This window comes from Mastigoproctus giganteus, chromosome 4 (assembly GCF_048544385.1).
Source record: "Mastigoproctus giganteus isolate SK-2022 chromosome 4, ASM4854438v1, whole genome shotgun sequence".
NCBI lineage: Eukaryota > Metazoa > Arthropoda > Arachnida > Uropygi > Thelyphonidae > Mastigoproctus > Mastigoproctus giganteus.
Window position 1 is genome coordinate 121,440,293 of NC_143578.1, and position 21,691 is coordinate 121,461,983.

The following is a 21,691-nucleotide window of genomic DNA, read 5'->3' on the forward strand; positions in this document are numbered from 1 at the left end:
GAATAGTTCAACATTCATTTCATAGATGGAGCCACAGGAAGATGTTAACTGTTAAACAAACAGTTGTCTAAGTTGATATGGCATTTTTTTCTGATTAACAATTTGCACTTTAGTTATTTAAATGATTAACAATTTGCATGTTCGCACAGTGGTGTCCTTTGTTCCAAAAGAGAAAAAATATATATATAATAATAATAAAAAAACTGCTACCAAATGCAAAATTGCCTACCTCAAAAGAAAGAACTAATTGTTAGGATTCCATTGCACTGCTCGCTCACCGTATGTCCCCACGTTGCACATGCGAGCTCATACAACCATTGCCATTCCTTACATTTAATACATTCGGAAGTCATCATTTTATTGTTATCAACTTTTGTTTGTTTTTTTGTTTTATAAGGTGAGTAATAATATAAGGATTTAGAATTATGTCACAGTCAGAAAGACGTGTCCACTGCTACTATGATTGGTCGTGTTGAATGTACCTTGCAGTGAAGAAGAAACAAGCCTTTTCGTGTTTCTGCAAATGTATTCAGGATTGGTCTGAAATGGTAAAATCAAAGAAAATTTATGAGTTTCCTGAGATACAAGAAATGACAAAAGATTTGACGCTTACTGGCCTACCTGCTTACAACATAAGGATTCGACGCATACTGGCTTACAACAAAACATGCACTACATTTCTTTAGAACAACTAGAGAAAACTTTAAATTTGCATACTAATAAAGGAACGAAATTTAAAAGAGAAATTCAGGTATGCATTAGTTTTGGGTCTGCGATTGAGAATTTTTTAGAGAACAATAAAGATCCGGACTACCAGACTACAGTCGAAAATATGTTGGCAAACTTCAAGAAGTTGGGCTGCAACGTGATTGTCATGGTACATTTTTACACTTCCACCTTTGGAAGTGTAAGTGAACAGGAAGTGTAAGTAAACAGGACATTAAACACATGGAGATGAGGTACCAGGGGAGTTGAAATGTCAGCATCAGGGCTGATGCTTGCTGGATACTGAAGAGGTACTGTACAGTAGAAAAAACATCTGCAAGAAAATGAAAGAAACGAAACACTAATAATGAAAGTTTGACCGAGTTTTTAAAGTGAAAGGTGAGCTTTTAGTGTACTTTTTAATATTCTGCCCTTTTCAGCAGTATTTTATAAAGGTGACAATGAATTTTCCAAAAAAATTTGGGAAAATATCAGGCAATAAAAACTGTGCTACCAATTGCAAAATTTTTGCAATGGGTACAGCTAAAATATGGCTATTTGCATAGAGAATTAGGTTTTAGTGTATTTTTTAATATTCTTCCCTTTTCAGTAGTATTTTATAGAGATGACAATGAATTATCCAAAAATTTTGGGAAAATATCAGGAAATAAAAACAACAAAACATGGACTACATTTCTTTAGGACAGCTAGAGAAAAACTCTGCTACCAATTGTGAAATTTTTGCAATGGGTACTGCTAGTTTTAAGTTTAATTTTGATATGTAATGAAGTCATTACTTAATTATATACATATGTAATATGGAATATTTTATATGTACAAATTTTTGAATATTAAATATTTTGACCGACATTTGTATGTCTTTTCATTACATTTATTATTGGTTATGAAATATCCTATGGCATAGACCACAACTCACAAATACACATTACCTTATGGGAATGCGGTGCTTGCTTAGCACTGATTCACTTATTGCTGTTTTTCCGGAATGAATTATCAGCGTTAACCGGGGGTTGCCTGTATGTGAATTTTGTACAGATATCAAACCCCTTCCATATTGTGAAAGCAGACATGTCTGAATGGTCTAATGATTTTGTTGATGTGCAAAAAAGCTAATACCATTGCTGCACTATGACTGTTGCTGTCCTATGGTCACCTCAACAGTTGCAATCTCCTTCACATGCTTTGTTAATAGTTCCCCCCCCCCCAATTCACTATGCCAGAGCTCATTGTTTCTCATAAAACTTCAGTGGTCATTGCAAAGGTACTTGAATACACATGCTTTATTATGGTTGGAGCCTACATGGTTAGTAAATATAGTGCTGTTTCTTGTATTATCTCTACCTTCTGAATTCCTCTGAATATGTGGTCGTTCCATAGTGCAAACAGAAAATTTCTTTATCCATCCATTCACAGACCTTTCGGAATAGTTTTCTGATGTTGGTATTTCCAAAGCACTGCTGCCTTCACTAGAAGTGTGTGGAAGGGTGGGGGGGAACAGGAGAGAGAGAGAGAGAGAGAGAGAGAGAGAGAGCTATTCCATAGTTTGCACACAAACAGTAGATTTAATTCCACACAACCAAGGTGGGTTTTTTTTTTTTTTTTTTTTGCTGCCATTATAGCTAGTTTATACTCGTCAGATGCATGACTAAAGTAGAGAGAAAAGCAACCGGTGGGCAGGATTACCCACTTGGCTTTCCACTACACTAATGCTGTTGAATGACGATGAGCCACCTGTTGCTTTTTGTTCTGCTATAATTATAATGGAGGCAAAAAATGAAACTTAATGATCTTTGTTGTTATGTAGAGAAATTCAATCAATTTCTTGATCAGTGCATTATTAGAAACAAATTGCCATGTAAACTGATAAAACTGTGGTGCCTTGTTAAAATAATTATTCCTCAAGAACAATATTTAATTTTTTCTTATTCTCCATTTTGAGATTTTTTTTTTTTTTTTTTCTCTCTGAAGCACATCCATTGATATCCTGAAAACATTTATCGTGACTATGTTAAATGTCATTTGGTCATATTTAACAAGTTGAACTCTCATTTATGTTTTAACCACTAGTGCCATCTTATAATCTATATAAACATTTACAGATATATATAAGTTCAGTTGTTAGTCATTGTTGAAATGCACCTCTACAAAACTTCACCACCACTAGGTATACCTCTCTAAAATCAGGCATTATTATTAGGATCCAAAATATGTCTGAAACTGCTTTATTTTGGAGTTATTACATTAAAACATATAAAGCTAAGAACTTAAGCATAATCTGAATGTCATAACTCATTCATTGAATGAGTTACGATGTCATAAAATTAGTAACAAATGTGCATATAAAAATGCTTTAGTTTTGGAGTTATTACATTAAGACAGACATACAAGGCTGCTGTAGTCAAGTAGCCAAAAGCAAGGGTAAGTAAATATGATGCTTGAGTGACCATGGTTTAAGCCTGCTTGACTACTAAATATGGTGCTGTTTTTGTATTCTTTCTGTCTTGTGAACTCGTCTGACCTTGTAGTCGTTCCAGCATATAACAGAATTTTTTTTTTATTTTAAAAATAACTGAATATTGTAACCCATTCATTTTTTAGGTGCTTCATCCCTTCCCCATCTTATGTTAACATATTACTATTAAGTAATATATTACTTAATAGTAACATTACTATTAAATTACTACAGTAAAATCCTGTTAAGTGGAACTTGTCTGAGGTGCACAAATTATTTCAAAGGAATCATATTTGTATAAATAAATTCTGCTGCACTTAAAATCAATAATAAATAAATGTAATGATGAAATATATGCACTACAAAAAAAAAGTAAAAAATGTGTTTTTAAAACTTGTTTGAAATCATTTTATTATTTATAAGAAATATCACACATTCGAAATACAGAACAGTACAACTTCCTATTCTCCATCTTGTAGTAACATATTATGATTACAATAACTTTATATGATTATTATTATGTGAATAATGATTACAGTAAAGTCAAAATTATTTCAAAATATTCATTATTTTATAAATAAATTCTACACTTTTCTAATATATACAAATAGTAATTTATGGTTTATTTCACTTAAATAAATTACTGTGATGAGTATGATGAACAGCTATACAGACAAATATAGTATGCCAGCAAATCAGAATGCCTTAACATGGATATTTTTAACTTTCCAGATTGGAATCCATGGGTTGGCAATTCATTACTCAGTAGCAAAACCTAGATTTGCTAGATGACTGCTTTCTGTACCAACATGTTAGAGAAAGAACAAAAGAAAGTGATATTCTTGATCTGGTTTTCTGCAGTGATCATAGAGTATTGATGTGGGATTTATTTAATGATTAATTCAAAGAAGGGCGCCTCCGTAGCCAGGTGGGAAGGAGCAGCAGTGCGTAGCACACGCTTCTTGATTAGACCGGGGTTCGAGCCCATCACCACCAAATACGGAGGATGCGGAAAGGTCAAGGGAATGACCACCGCATATTCCCGGAACAATATGGCCTTAGTTGCTAATGCTCCTAAAAACCAAATAACAAACAACAAACAATTCAAAGAAATAGCTACTGGCAGGGGTAAAGGAAAGGGATTTTGTTTTTGCAGATGTGATTACAGTTGCTACAGACTTTTTTTTTAAAAAAAACTTCAGTGAGACCAACTGATGCTATTAAAAAATATAAATGCCAAAAGTGTTCAGAGAGTTAATTATAGAGGCCACTAAGTGTTTTATGCCAGCCAAGAGATTATTCAAGATTTTAAACCAAACTGGATGTCAGATGAATGGATGAGCTTAGTGGTAGAGAAGAAAAAATACATGGTGACTATAAATTGGCAGGGGACAAGGACCTATTTTAAATACAAACTTGTCTGTAATCAAATTACTTATGAGTTAGGCATTGCTAGTCCTTGGCTGACAGTGCAAAGAAAAAATACCAAAGAGTTCTTTGCATATGTGAACACTAGAAAGAAAAGGATGAACCTCAGATTGCTGACAAACTGAAATTCTTCATGAGAGTACAGTAAACCCCCGCTATTCGCGGGGGTTACGTTCCTGAGAAATACCGCGAATACTGAGTTATGGCTCCCATAGTAATAAAGGGGTTCCATTCCAAAGTATGAAATATATAAGAAAAACTAGTCTAAAATTTTATCTATGTATGTATTATGTGTACCTTCATAATATGACTATGTACATAGACAGTACATAGTGAAATGCAAGCATAAGGCATCGAATGAAAATAAGAAACAATTTAATATTAAATGTAATATTTATTAGAAATTTCAAACAAATCTTTCAATCCGGCGGCTTTGCTATAGCTAAAAAACTTATCCTGCCAGTGCTATCACCAGTTTCGCTAAAGTGTTGATAAAGGAGTTTTGCCTTTTCACGAATGATGAGTGAACTAATGTTTTGCCACTGAGGAGACACTTTCACCATTACAAATTTTATCTAATAACTCAATTTTATTCACTAATGTCATCACCTTCTTTGATATTTTTGCATTTCTCTTGTTATTCGTAGCCATATTTTTGTATGGGTTAGAAAGAACTTGTCGACAACAAAGTCACTTTCTTCCGTTAACACACTCGAAAATGTCTGTTTTACACTGCAAAATGGTAGATTTATCACTTTTGTAAGCATATCAATTTAAATTGATAAATTTATTCAATTTATAAGCATATAAATCAAAAGCAAACGACGAAACCTTCCATGACAAGCGCATAACACATAATGAACAAGGATTAGCGAGAAACATCCACGTTCGCGATTTTGTCACCCCTCTCCCCCCACCCAATGAGCGCTGTTTTGACCGGGAAAGATAATTTTAGCCAACCCATGTTTTTTTATGGTGGAAAATGTTCATGGCGCTTTAAAATTCACATTTTTTTAGGTTCCATTTTATATTAAATCAGCGACTGCGAATAGCGGGGGTTTACTGTATAGTGGTTTCACCACTTGTCGCTAATTTGATGTTTGGGTTTGATTCCCATCTATGACTGATGTAATTTCTAAAGCCCTCTTCAATTGAGGCAGCAGTTATCTGATCTCAGGTGAAGGGAGTACAGGAACTCCTCGACTTATGTACTTAATCGTTTTTGTTTTTTTTTTTCATGTCCGTAAGTCCAACTTCGGTCTTGTAGATACAAAGTATATATACAGTACAGTACAATGCACCAAGATTATAACCCCCGACAAACTTCATGTACAGTATTTTACGATTTGTAACAGTTAAATGAGGCTAAAAAAACATACAATGAATAATAATGTAGAGTACAGTATTTATTGGAAACTAATTTAATCTAAATACGATACGTCATATTTAGATTAAATTAGTTTTGATACATCGTACAGTAATTTAATCTATGATCAAATTACTGTATGATGGACTCTCCAAAATAAAATCCCGTTGACCATACGATGCGCCTCCGTAGCCAGGTGGGAAGGAGCAGCAGTGCGTAGCTACACGCTTCTTGATTAGACCGGGGTTCGAGCCCGTCACCACCAAATACGGAAGATGCGGAAAAGTCAGGGAATGACCACCGCATATCCCGGAGCAATATGGCCTTAGTTGCCAATGCTCCTAAAAACCAAACAATCCTGACCATACGATATATAGTAAGCACTGGTCATTGTGATCACGTTTGCGAACTGAATTTTAATTCTATTAAACAGCTATTCTAATAAGCGAAAATATGAAAAATATTATCCATAGCTATAAAATTAAAGATATAGAACACAAATTTACACTTTACTTCCTCCAATTGACAAAATTAAATGATGTGTGAAAATAGGAAGAATATTTCCCACAGGTTAGCAAAAGAAAAATAAATTTACATTTACGTACTAGCTTAATTAATAGTTTGAACTAATTTATTTCTGTTCACTGACATTTTTTTTTTTTTTTTTTTTTTTTTGGTCCTAAAATTTAAATCAGTAAGAAAATAAGCAATCAATAACAAAGAACACAGCATGCACAAATTGCAACTAACACGATATGAGATATGGGGTAACAACTTTACAAAGCTCAAAAAATAGGAATGAAGAGAAGATTCTGAAAATTTATTTGTTTTTTATATGATTGAAGATTTCAGTGAAGGGGGAACCACATTTCACCATAATAATGTAAAATTCCACAGAATTCCAGCTATCAGTATCATTGCAAATGCAATAAGATCTAGTTTACTACCCTTTATAATTACATTGCACTAACAGAAAAGCCCAATAAACCAAAAACTGCAAATTGTTTTTATTTTATGGTAGTGACCTTCAGAAATCAGCTTTAGAAAAATATCACAAAGGTGTTCAAAATTGTTTCTTATAACTGAACATAGTAACTGCTTTGTGCTTTGTACGTAATGCAAGTTGTACGTAAGTCGAGGAGTGCCTGTATATGGTTTCCCTAATGACATTCTGAGTTTTACAGCCCACAACATGGATATCAGCCCATGAATGCACTTGTTCAGACAGCAGTACAGTACAATCTAAGTTACTGATGCACCCAAAACCCTACAACTGAATAAGTATTTTGTATCAACATCCACACATGAAGTCTGGAGATGGGGGTTACCTGGCATCTGTTCTAATACTGGTTGGGAGTTAAATGATTTTATGATAACTTAAAAATGATGGAAAAGAGAGTAAACTAAAAATGAACAAGTGCCTGAGTGGCATTTATATTTTTTAATAGCATCAGTTTGTCTCACTGAAAAGTTTTTTTTTAAAAAAGTCTGTATCAACTGTAATCACATCTGCAAAAACAAAATCCCTTTCCTTTACCTCTATCATTAAATATATCCCACATCAATACTCTATGATCACTGCAGAAAAACAGATCAAGAATATTACTTTCTCTTGTTGCTTCTCTAACTTGTTGGTACAGAAAGCAGTCATCTAGGAATCTATTAAAAGAAGCTGCAAAGTAAACCTTTATCCATAATAATATTAAACTTATATTTATTTAACTTATTAATAATTAAACTTCATTATTAATAATAATAAACATTTAGCCATAATAATGAAAGCATCCTTAGATTCAGGGAAAGTCTCTATAGATTAGAGATGTGTATATGTATCTCTTATTTTTAAAGGTGGTTGAAAGGGTGAAGTGGATAACTGCTGACCTGTAAAAAAATAAATAAATACTAATAACAGTAAATAAAATTAAAAAAAATAACTATTTACACTCACTCAATTTTCTTCCATTGCCAGTAAAAAAACAGTTCAGCCTTGAACTCTGCAGAATGTGCTCCACTTTGGGTGCTAATTTATTCCATTAATCTACAACACATTGCCAGAGATAAACTTCATGAGATCCAGTTTTCTGTTACTCCCTGAGATTTTATAATTGTGCTCTTTTTTTTTTTTTTTTTTTTTTTGGCACTTTTACCAGTGAGAAAGTACCTTACCTCTCTCATTCATTTCATCCCCTTCAGCTCTTTATGCACCTCATCAGGTCCTCCCTAAGGTGTTTTCGTTACCAGTCTTTGTAGCCTGCATCTCCTCCGAGGGATATTGCTTGGCTCTCCTCTCCAATTTGCTGCAGCTTTTCCCCACAGAGAAAGAATTGGCCTAGCCACTAAATCCTTGGCTACATTCAGGTTAAACTAGATATTTTTTTGGTAACAATTAGGGCTTCTTTCTAGGGATCCAGCATGTTTTTATTGGTTTTTTAATTCCTGGGAATTAAAAAAATTCTGGAAATTTCCGAGGAACATTAAATTGTTTTAAATTTATTTTTTAATATAACGATATGCAATAATGAGTTATGAGATATTGATTATGGATTATGAAAGAGTTATTGCAATTCCAGGCATCTCATCTATCCTCAAGTAACACTTGACAACTGACACCATGATTGTCAAGTCTCGTGCTTGGTGTACTACCAAATTCTCGATTTTATTACCAATTACTCAAAAAAAAAAAAAAAAAGTATATATATTGAATTGAATTCACTCTGCTAGTCACAGTCCGCAGCACCGCACGAAAACTACGTACGTAGCATGTTCAAGTATGTATTGTGGTATCCTATGATATGTCAGCAAACAGGAGTGCTAACTGTTATTCAGTCTTGCGAATAGAATAAGAATATTTAAATGATTTGACTTTTTTGCAGGATTTAAAATCTTAGTTGATATATTACTTTATTATTATCAAAATCACCATTTTCATTACCAGTATACCAAATGATTTATTTTCATTGCCAAACAAATTTTTAATTACCAAATTTGATTAAATTTGGAAAATTAATGAGCTGCCATCATCACTTATGTTATGCACATGGCATACACCTGGCTGTGTGTGTGATGTATTTTATACGAAAGTAATCGATTCAGGTAGAAATCAAGCAGAAAACAAGTCAGATGACGATCATGAAAGTGAATTAGATGATTTGAATACAGCAATTGAAATTAAGGAGTTAGCTTTTGACAATAAAATAGATCTAAATTGCCAATGTAGATGAAGAAAGCAGCATCAAAAAATTTACAGACGTTAGTGAAACGATAAAACGGTAAGAAAAATTGTAAAAATATTCAGGATATCCCCTCTCAAGAATGAAATTCTTCTAAACTACGTAAAGACAGAACATGGTTCCAAAATGTTGCTAATTTTAGATTCGAAAAAGTGCTGGGACAATTTATTGGGTATGATGGAGAGATTTTTAGAAACAAGAGCAGCAGTTTTTAAAGCATTAATTGATATTAAAGAAAAGCAAAGTTTAACTAATGAGGAATTTGATGTCCTGCAAAATAGTTTCAACTCTGCAGCCAGTAAAAATTGGTGCAGGTAAATTATGCAGCTGTGATGCAACTCTGCTAACTGCTGAAGGAGTATTTGCTTTCATTATTAATGAGTTACAACAACAAAAGTCAGAATTTGCCAAGAAGATGAAAAACTCTTATAAAACGAATTAATGAGAGAATGAATACAATTTTGGTTGGCCTGCTTTAGTATTTAAATACTGAGAAAAATTATGTGAATTCTGCGGTGACTACTGGCTTCCCATCATTACCAAACAAAGAATCATTATTTGTATTTGCTAAGGTGACATTGATTAACCTTTCCAAAGAAGACGAATCTCTAGCCCCAACTCTTCACAATCAGTAGATGAAGAAAATCAAGAAATTAGCATTAGTTGAGGCATATGATGCAAGAAAGCAAGCTTATACAGCATTCAGCCAAAAAAAAAAAAAAAAACTTACCATTTTGCCCATCTGGTCACTCCAAATGTAAGTCTGTTCCAGCTCTCAACTACCTGCTGGCTAAAGGAAAACTTCCACACATCTATTCTACAACTGTCTTTCCTCAATTTGAATCTATGCCCCCTCAGGCATAGATTCAAATTGCACAACCCATGGGTCTCAGGACATTGAGAGGCAATTTAGAAGCAGCAATTTAATCTAAGACAAAACTTGTGGAATTTTAAACTTTTTCTCAGGATCACAGTGTTTAGGCCTGGTTTTGAAGCAAGAATTTGCAATTATTCGAGGCAACTGGGGACAGAGCTCCCAACGTTATGCATTTAGTTGATTCACTAAAAACCATTCCACCGACCTCTGTTGAATCAGAGTGAGCATTTTCTGCAGTCGGTTTATCACAAAGATGAGAACTAGCTTTAGTGATAGGAGTATTGATGCTTTGTGTTTAAGGAGTTATTATCAAAATACATAAAAAAAATTAATTTTTGATTGTAAATGTTGATATTTTAAATAAAAAGGTTTCGGCTTCATTTTTTAAAAGAAATTTATTTTAGTTGGAAATAAAGAAATATAATGTTCTAGTCTTTCTGTTTCCTGTAAATTGTTTAATTTTTAAATATATAAACATAAACAGTCGATTTTCCTAAATTTATTCAACCATTTCCGGAAAATCCCAGGAAGAAAAAACTATATTTGAGAAGCCCTAGTAACAATACATGTTTGCTTGCTGTCATAGTGGACAAAAACAGTCAAAAATCATAATGATATTATTTATAATTTTCTTTTAAATTCAAGACTCCATTTATCTTATTAACACTTGCAGCTGTTTGAAAGCCATTCACACAAACTGTCAGATGACACATGTGCAAAGTGGTTAAGTTTCTAGTTTTATATTAAGCCACTGGGGATACTTCTGCGTGTGTATGTTATGCTTGATATCATATGTGTGTGATGCTTGTTCACCTATGTTTATGTTTACAGAAACTTCTCTTTTACTGTGGCACCTCTGTAGCCAGGTGGGCAAGATCAGCAGTGCGTAACACACGCTTCTTGATTAGACCGGGGTTCGAGCCCGTGACCACAAAATATGGAGGATGCGGAAAGGTCAGGGAATGACCGGAGCAATATGGCCTTAGTTGCTAATGCTCCTAAAAACCAAATAAACTAACAAACAAGCAATCTCTTTTTCTGCTGTTCACATTCCAGTAGAGAGCAGACAGCCGAAGCAAACAACTTAGTGGAAACATTTTGTTATGGCCTACCCTTCAGTTCAGCAGAGCTCTGTTGAGAGAGTGCCAGATTAATTTGCAGTATAAAAAATTGTTTTTTGGGGACTGGAATGAGCTTGGAATGGATGCTGCATTACTGTTCTTGTTCATAATATGCATCAGTAATATTATGTACACATGGTTACTGCCTTCTTCAACATGTATTATCCAGATGACCATTCCATTTCATAAAATTTTACATTTTGATGAGCCTTAATGGGGAAATGGAATAGGGGATTTTGTTTATGAAATTGTATTTTGAAAAAAAAAAAAAAAAAAAAAAAAAATACTAATATGAATGATAAGAGAAAAAAATAAATAAGAAACACAGAAATGGCTGCACACTAGTAAACCTCTCACACAGTCAACTTACATCCATACACCATTTGAGGTGTAAAAGGAAACAGGTGCTGCTCTCTTGGTAGGTCTGAAAGGGTACATAATTTCCTGTACACCTCAGGTGGTGTTGTCTGTGTAAATGTCAGTTTTGGGGATTGAAACACGTCCAACACATATTTTTAAAATCATTATGCCCAATGGCTGGTTAAAATTAGGAAAGAAAATCTGTTTATATTTACTTTTTGTTAATTAATTTTGATTCTTACCAGTATGTCATTTTTTTTAATAACTTAGACATAGCAACTTACAAATTGGGTTTTCGGAAAATTTATGAAATTTAAATTTGAATAAAAATATTTTAACAGGTTGGTGCCTTTGAAGCAGTACAGTATTAATGTTTTTGATCTCAGCTTCTGTTTTTTTATTATCAATTTTTTAAAAGTTTATTTCATTTAAATTTAATTTTAATGCTATTGCTCTTTTACTAACTCATTGAATTTAGATCATTTTTGAGAACTGTGTTCTAATTCTTTGCTCTGTCAAATTGAAGATAATATTATTACTTTGAATGCTGTTTCAAATTCCTTAAACAGATTACTGACCACTTTCATAAGCTTTTAAGTATTATGCCTTTTGTTTACACAAATTTTAATTTACTTTCTAATGTACCCTCTTGGAACTTTGCTTACTCTGCTAATTGTGTTTGTGGGACACTCAACACAAGGTCACCAGATGTCATGAGATAAAGCACTGCTGTAAGCAGCATGTGTTTACTGACGTTAAAATTTTTATTTTATGAAATTACTTCCTTGACTGACTCTTCCTTGGTGTTCACTGTGGTGGCCTATATGGACCTATACAAAACATCAGGCTTTTGAAATCATAAGCTAGGTATATATTCAATGTCGTCTATATTGTCTTTCATTTTTTTGTGTGGTTGTTACACTTACATCATTTTAAATTACATTAATTCTACTTAAAATCAACCAAATCTTCAAATAGGCCTCTGGAGTTGGGAATATTCATATTCATAATAATTACACAATACACCAACCAATGTTATAAATAGTGTTATGTTTATTAAAATAATGTAAATAAAATAAAATAAAATTCCAATAAAAACTGACTGTACAATATAATATGAATTTAAACTGCAAAGAATTATTTACAATAAAACAATGTAGATGAAACATAGGATGATAAAAGTGCTAAAATACTGTAGTTTTCAGAGGCATCCGTCTCCTTTTTCAACAGTGAGGCTTATGGTACGGCACATCCTTAAATATCAGCAGGCTCACGTTCTCAGCAGATGGTTCCACAGGAGCATGGGCAGCGCTTCCCCATGTGCACTGGAACCGGAAATGGCTCGGGAGCATGCCAGCCGGAACCACTCATCCTGTCCAAGAACCACTGCCTCGAAGAGGGGATAAATGCAGATTCCCCTGTATCTATTAATGGTATTGCTCTCAGAGGAACAAATACGCAAGCTCTCGAGCCACTTGCAGTCCCAAAATCTATGTGCCTGGTGGTTCTTGGACAGGATGAGCGGTTCTGCCTGGCAGGCTCCCAAGCCGTTTCCAGTGCACACAGGGAAGTGCTGCCCATGCTCCTGTGGAACCACGTGGTATTTTAGCATTTTATCATCCTGTGTTTCATCTACATTGTTTTATTGTAAATAATTCTTTGCAGTTTAAATTCGTATTATATTGTACAGTCAGTTTTTATTGGCATTTTATTTTATTTTATTTACAACATTATTTTAATAAACATAACACTATTTATAACATCTGTTGGTGTATTGTGTAATTATTATGAATAAAATCAACCAGAGTTAAGGAAGAAAAGTTATCTCACAGCCATAGTACCATTCAAGTTCAATGCTTCTAGTACCATTCAGGTTCAATGCTTCTACTTAAATTAATTTTTAAAACTTGAAATTGAGCTGTATTTCTATATGTAAGGTAGGTAGTGACAAGGTAAAAATATTTGTTAAAATAGTGAAATTGGGTGTACAGATTTTGACTGAAAACAAAATCTTGCTTATTAGTTACTTTTCTGTGAGTAATATTTCTTCATTTACCATAGGTTCTATGCTCGTGATTCAGGATTACTAAAATACAAGATCTATGCTGGTGTACAGGAGAGAAGTCCTCCACCTTCAGCTCATAAAAGTCGACTAGTTGCTTTTACATTCCATCCCCACGATCCGTTTGCTATAAGTGTGCAAAGAACAAATGCTGAATATGTTGTAAATTTTCATGTTCGTCACACTGCAACAGAATAATACTGTAATTAGAAATATGCTAGCATCGAACCTAGCGAGTTACATAATCAGTCAATAGACAATTATCAGAAAATAAAGGTCTGTATTTTATTATATATGCTGAATTGGTGTAATATTGGAACACCCAGTGCATTTCATGTTAAGCACATTGATTGGGTACAAACTTATTTTTAATTCTTACCAGGACAGTGGTGCTTTCCATTTGTGGCATATTTTATCTTCACTTTCAGTAATTTCATAGCAAGTTATAAGGAAGGGTTAATGAAAGAAAGGCGCCTCCGTAGCCAGGTGGGAAGGAGCAGCAGTGCATAGCACACGTTTCTTGATTAGACCGGAGTTCGAGCCCGTCGCCACCAAATACAGAGGATGCGGAAAGGTCAGGGAATGACCACCGCATATCCCGGAGCAATATGGCCTTAGTTGCTAATGCTCCTAAAAACCAAATAACAAACAACAATAAAAGAAATCAGTTGGAGCTTAGCATTCAAAAACATATCACTCTGATCTTGTATGTGTGGGTATATATATATATATATATATGCATCAGCACATTACACAACTAATCTGACTGTAGTGTCAGGGTAGTTGTGTAATGTGTCTGAAAGCAGATGATAAGCTGCAGTGACATGTGGGAGGTCATGCATTACAGTTAATCAGATTGTCTATCTACAGCCATTAAGTTCATATATGGTCAGAGGGAACCTTCCTCCTTTATGACCATGCTCATTCACATGCAGAAAACTCAATCAAGATGCATGGTTATCAAAAGTATTGGGACATCATATATGTGACTTAAAGCAGTTTTAATATGGTGTTAGCTCAACTTCAATCTTCAATACAGCAGGTGATCCATATGACTAACTTCTCACCAATTTTTGGCGAGTTTCAAAGGAAACTAGTTGCCATCATACAGGAAATCTTTAAATGCAGCTTTTTGAAGATGGCACCAATGGTCAGTTTCACACACTTACACAATTTTTTCCACAGTTGTTTAGCTGGGTGAAGACCGGGGACTCCAAGCTAACCATTCTAGTGTTAGCACAGTTTTCTTAAAATCAGGTCATTATGCATTGCATCAGTGGCATAACTATGCCAATACAGCCAAATCCCAAAACATAAAAAAATTTTATTGATTAAAATGTAAGTTTTTTTTTTTTTTTAGTTATGTTTATGATAAAATTTACTATGTCTATGAAAAATAATTTTTTTCACACAAAGCATGTTTATTGTCAGCTAGCTGCACAGCACGAACAAAACTGCAGTAAATAGAGGTGAAATGGTATTAGCATAGCTACTGCTTCCAGGGCAATTTTTAAGGATTTCTGACTGCTGGGGTCAAAGTCAAATAGGGGCCCATTTATTGGGGATCATTATTATCGAGTATAGTATTACTATTGCACCTTTCTGAGTATTACTGGAGGGGGATGACCATGCAGTTGGGTCTCCGGAGACTTTCCCCCCCAGTTTATATGTCAAAAAAAGTCCACATTTTTCCATCATTGCTGATACAACACATATCTCAGCAATGGATCAACTAAGCTTTATGTACCATTTTGTCCATATTGTAAAAGATCCATATGACAACAGACCTAAATGTATAGATATCAGAGAAATGTTCCTTGGTTTTTCTCACCATTACTGATGGATCAGCTGCTGGAATAATGTCAGTTATTTGCGACTCCATAAATTCAAACGATTTAGATCTTTCAAAATGTCGTGGACAAGGGTACAATGGAGCAAACACAATCAGTGGTGCATATTCAGGAGTACAATCCTGCCTAAAAGAATTACAACCAAATGCGTTGTACATACATTGTGTGGCACACAGTCTCAATCTAGTTATTAATGATGCAGTAAATGGAGTACCAAAAATATCCAACAATTGTTCAAAGTATGCATGTGTTTTTTGGCTACAGTATCAACCTTTGGGACTTGTTATCTCAAATTACAGGTGAATGCTATATATATTAAAGAAATTAAGTCCAACTCATTAGTCTAGTCAGCTTGCATCTATAAATTGCTATAAAATTGAGATTTCCTGATTTGCTAATGGCATTAAATAAAATTATCATACAATCATCAAAAAGTGACGAAAAGTTAGAAGCCATCCGGTTTAAAAATAATATTGAAAATTTTGATTTTGTGTTAACCACCGTACTGATAGAAAAAATCTTGTCGAATATTAATTCAGCATCAACAATTTTGCAAAGAACGAATATGGATATTGTTCAAGCTGCATTGGTCATAGAAACATCGTATAATCAAGTGAAAAAATTAAGAAATGAATTTGAAAATATCATCAAGGAAGCATCATCTGTTGCACAGAAATGGAGTATACCTTGTCAATTTGCAAATGAACGGAGGCAATTTGTTAAGAAACATTTTGATGAACTGGCAGATGACTACCAATTTTAAAATGCTGAACTGCTGTTTCAAGTCAACATTTTTTATCGTGTAATTGACTTACACTACCCAACTGCACAAAAAGTTTCAAGGAGTAAATACATTTTCTGACTTGTTTGCATTTCTTACTCCAACTCAATTAATCCAAATGAATGAAAATTCCATTATAAAAAATGCAGAGAAGGTGCAAAAGAAATTTTCAAGTGACTTTTCAGAATAATTTTCGATGAACTTACTACTTTGTGTAAAGTTGCTAAAAAGTGAAATTGCAAAAATGAAAACTATTCGTAAATTTATAGAACTAGTAGTAAAATACTATGATATGAGTGCTAGTTTTTTGGAAGTATCATCCTTACTGATATTATTTTTGACAATTCTCATTACTGTATCAACTGCAGAACACTCTTTCTTGAAATTAAAATTAATTAAGAATTATTTGAGAAACACCTTGGGACATGTCAGTGCTAGCCACTGCTTAGCATAGAAGCACAAGAAACTGAAAGAATGGACATTTCTAAATTAATTAATGATTTTGTCAATGCCAAATCTTGACGAAAACCATTCTAAATTATGTAAGTCAACATATTACTTCATTTAATTTTCAGAATTTAATATTATTTTTGTTTTTATATAGATTTTAAATACACATTTACTGTTGTATTGTTAATTTTTTATTTTTACCAAAACAAATATTTTCAGGGGCACCCACACTAAACTACATTGGGGCCCACTTTTTCTGGTTATGCCACTGCATTGCATTCTATGGCAAGGAGCATTGCCCTTCTGAAATGTGTATGGCCTCTTTCCATAAAATTCCATCATTTCAAGTAGTACAGTGCATCTTCCTAGAGGTATGCTAAAGAATTGCTTCTCAAACTTTTTCTCAGAAATTGCTATTAATACTGATTCTCATTCATGTACACAATTGTAAGATGGGATGTGAGGGTCATTGCACATTGATGGTAAATGTTATAAAGAAATGTCTTTAAGCCACATATACCTGTAGTTTCAAGAGCAGGTCTATTAACACCATTTTAGGAAATGGTTATTAATGGACAAATCGAGAAACAATTTCTCTTTCTGCAGTCACTGAGAAAGAATTGTTTCTTGTGCAATGAAAAATAGTTATTAACATACTCTGTCCCATTTAAAAATGCTTTCGTGCCTCTCACAATTTGAGAACCATTGTTTTGTGTGATTATGTCAGATGTCTCTGCATGCCAATTCGTACAAGGATATATATGTGCATTGGCCAGCACAGACTAATTCACACATATCCATACTGTTTTGCAGCATGTTCTCTAAGCTAAGAAGAGGTATACTGAATGAGGTCTGAGCAGAATTTTTTCCCCACAGTATACTACTATAATTACTTGTACGGAAATAAACATCGGACACTGGATAAATTTAAGTTATGCACTGGATAAAGGAAACAAAGCTCTTTAGGTAAGTATTGGTCTGGCAAGTTGTATATAGTGTGTTTATCATATGTTATAATCAGGTCCACAAACAAAAACCTGCAAAAGAGGTTAAGATAGGGATCTTGAATATAGGGTGAAAGATCTTCCATAGCCCATTAAATTTGCACTTAAAAAGTCAGAACAAAATCTATTTACCATTGTTAAGTTTGCCTGCATCAGACCGTATCCAATTATTGTTATTCCAGGAATTTGAAAATTATATGCCTTTAATTTCTATCTTTGAGGACACCGGTGTATCAGTGATCATATTTCACATTCCTAAAAGTATCTAATCCTCAGGCTGTTTCAGATTTTCATCCAGTTTTAGTGTGCTCTTTGTTAGTTATGTTTAATATGGGAACGTTTTGGCTGTACTGTTCATAACATCAGTAGTGAAACAAGAGACCATACAAAAGAAGCACAACACATATACAGTATAATAACAACAACAAACCTTTATTAACCTTTTTAAAAATTCCAAATAAAATATATCAAAGATTTAATAGTTAAAAATTAAAATTAAACAGTCTAATTACAAAAATAGAGCATTATACAGTGACTTAAAATGAACTTAAAAATAGTTTATAAAGTAATAAACTATTTTTATACAAAGTGAACATGGAAATAATTTATAAATTTCTTTTCGATAAAAAAAAATCAGTGGAATTTTTTTTTTAAAACCCCCAAATGAGCACTAATATTTATACCTTTATGGACTTGAGAATAAACAAACATTTGCTCCAGTTTCAAAATATTAAATAATTTTTGACTTTACACAATTAGCTTTTAGGACAAGATTTCTTCTTAACCTAGAGTCAACCAAATGCCTCCTTTGTTTGTGTTTTATGCTTTTAATTTGTTATGGTACATTGATTCACCATTCTCAATGACAGTATTATATAATGGGCTCATCACTCACTTGGAAAAGTTTGATTTCCATTGGAGACATTCTTAAAGACCTCTTCACTTGGGGCTTAGCCAATCTCAGGTAGTAGGTTTTCACTACAAGTTATTCCAGGTTTTAGGCATGCACATTGTTCACCCCAGCAGCTATCCTTCAAGATGCAGTGGGTTGGGAATCCAGACTGAGAGTCTGTTCTAATCAGTGTTGTCACTAAATAACTATACTTTAATTTGGTAACTATAGTGTAGTATAGACCAGTGCATGATTTACTAATTATTTGCACACCTACACACCTTTAATTAATAGATTACAGTTTATTTTTTACATGTTCATTTACACTTGGAAGTTTATGTGACCAAACACACACACACACAAATATTATTTTATAATATATTTATACTCAGAAATGTAATGTAACACTATAGGTGTGATCCACAATCCAGAAATCTCAGGTCCTGAGGTTGCCAGTTTTTGGACAATAAATCTAACCAAACACGGTGTCAAAATCAAGCACAGATAATGGGACAATGCATTAGTAGTATACATCTACTTTTTGATAATTTTTTTTATGTGGTTATTTTTATTAACTACATTATTTTATTTTTATTTTCCTTTATCTTTATTATAAAAGAATAAATATTACTGGTGAACAAAATTTAAATAAAACAAGTAATGATTGCTTTCCATTTAAAAAATAAATAAAATTGAGAAAAAAAAATAGACAAATGAATTAGGCACAGTATTTTTTAGAGGATTTTTTTTATATGTTTTAGGAATAAAAGTAAAGGTTTTTAGATTTTCCCCATTATCAGCAGTGAACACTTTCCAGTTTTTATCAGCTATGGAAAAGCATACTGAAACTGTTGGAACATCTTCAAATTGCCTTGAAAGCAATGCAAAAAAACAAAAGTCATTCAAAAGAAACACTTTTTTTTTTTTTATTCAGATTGCAGAGAGATGATAATCTTTTGCAAGTGAAACTTTCTCATCTTTGAGATAGGAAACAAACCAGTTTCCTATCTCAAATACAGTATAGGTTTTCTGAACCTGTACTGTATCATTGGCCTATTGTACTCTCAAATGTCAGATGAAAGAGGCAGTCCTGAACAAAATTATCCATAGCTGTGTTTAGATAACTTTAATACAGTATGCACATATCTTTTACTTACCAAAGTATTTAACAGCTATACAGTATATAATTAAAAAGCAAGAGTAATAATACAGCTGTAATAAACATTTGGGAAAAGCCTTACTGAGTCATCAAGAAAATTTTGTTCTGTGGATTTATTTATTTATTTAACACAAACAGTGCAGTCCAGAGATTGATATTCTTACTCTCCCTCACTTTAGAAATCAGTAAAGATTTGGCTAATATAGAAATTAATAAAAATATCAATATTTATTTTTAAAGCAAATAAATATGCATGGAATGGCAACTCTAAGATAGTCAGAAGTTTAAAAATATGAACAAATATACTGCCTCCCTTGTTAACAAATTAATAAAGGCTGCCTTCTAATCAACAACACAGTTATTCATGACTAGCAAGAGAGAGATGAGCTATGCTTGACTGTCACATATGTTGCTAGATGAACTGATCTTGGTACATTTCACATCAAATTTTATTCTAAGCATTTTTACATACAGTGAGGGTATGGCCTTTTTTATATGCAATATTTTGAAATTAATTTGGTACATTGTGGAATTTTTTGATGGCAAGCAGACTTAGACTATCAAGGGTAAGATCGTAGCATGTTTCGTTTACAGCAGTAGAAAATGCTAGTCGCTGAACGAATATGCATAGATACAAAGCCACCAAAGAGTTTTTGAAAGTGTTAAGATAAATATTAAGTTCAGGGCAAAAGCCTCAAGCCATGAAAGCTTGTAAAAAGTCATTGTACATGTCAGGCATGGCCTTTTTCTGTACATGGCTTTGAGCAAACCAGGTTTTGTTACTCAGTGCGTCGATCACATATTGTGGACACACTGCTCCAATGAAGAATAAATGAAGTTAAATAATATTTGACTTTACTTTTAATATAGTCTAATTTGGAGAACCAATTCATTGGTGCTATTTGGGGAACACGTTTTGTGTCAAAATAAAATGGCCCAATTTCACAAAAAAAAAAACAAAAAAAACTTCTGGATTTTGGACGCTCTACCTATACTAGTTATGAGCATGCCCATTTAATGGGTCATTCACCTTTCCCAATTTTTAAACAAGAATAGGTGGGGATATATATTAGGGATTGTAATACAGGTATATTTGTTTGTAAAATATTGTATTTTGGCTTTCTGGTCTTAGATTCTAGAACTAAAAGTTGATTTTTCAATTTAAATATGCATAAACACAAACTGAACATTGCTTTATGTTTTGCCTATATCTATCTGAATGGCTCTTAGCAATGGGATTTACAACAATCAGGGCCAGTGATGCCTCGCAGCCAATTAACGAATAGTTTCTCAAATTCGAGTTCGAAAGTTGTCTGTGAGATGTTTTGGTGACACATATGACAGACATAATAGTCGGTATAGCATTAAGCACTGTCTCCTGCAGAGTGTAATGCATTATAATTGAATAGACAAGGTTTTCTCATTTTTGGACATTTTCTTTAAGAATTGATTGATTGATTATTCTAATACACTGCCAATATTAACAATAAGTAATAAAAGTACACAAGTTATGCTTATCAATTATTATATTTACTAATAATTAGTTATTGTATTAATGTATATATTTTACAGATTAATGTTATCCAGAATGAATAACATTACATTTAAAAACCACAAAAAAATGAATGAAAAGAACTTAGTATGGTTCTATTATTTATATGCAGAAAAGGAAATGTTAGCAAGCAGTGTCCCAAAATTATTAAACGTGCTGGAGGATCAACAAGTGGGCTTCATGTGCATCTCAGAACACAACATAAATTTATTAAAAATAAAAAACTAGAAGTAGATGCTGATTCAAGTTCAATGCATACTGATCCACCTGCTTGTAAAACACAAATCTAAAATTACAATTTTTTTCCCAGTATCAACAATGACTCTTCCTGCAACTTTACCACAAATGACTGCCCTTAATGGGTTAACTTTTAGTGTAGTC

At 33.2% G+C, this 21,691-nt stretch overlaps 1 protein-coding gene across 4 annotated transcripts in view; it reads left to right on the top strand.

The window, feature by feature from the left end:
• LOC150087028 (DET1 homolog) overlaps positions 1–13,913 on the top strand; it is a 93,093-nt gene extending 79,180 nt beyond the window's left edge. For all 4 annotated transcript variants that reach the window (XM_090371758.1, XM_090371761.1, XM_090371759.1 and 1 more), the window contains exon 4: positions 13,622–13,913. In XM_090371758.1, coding sequence (XP_090227884.1) covers positions 13,622–13,820 — 199 coding nt within the window. In that variant the 3' untranslated portion in view covers positions 13,821–13,913. The remainder of the gene's footprint in view (positions 1–13,621) is intronic.
• The last annotated feature ends 7,778 nt before the right edge of the window (positions 13,914–21,691 follow it).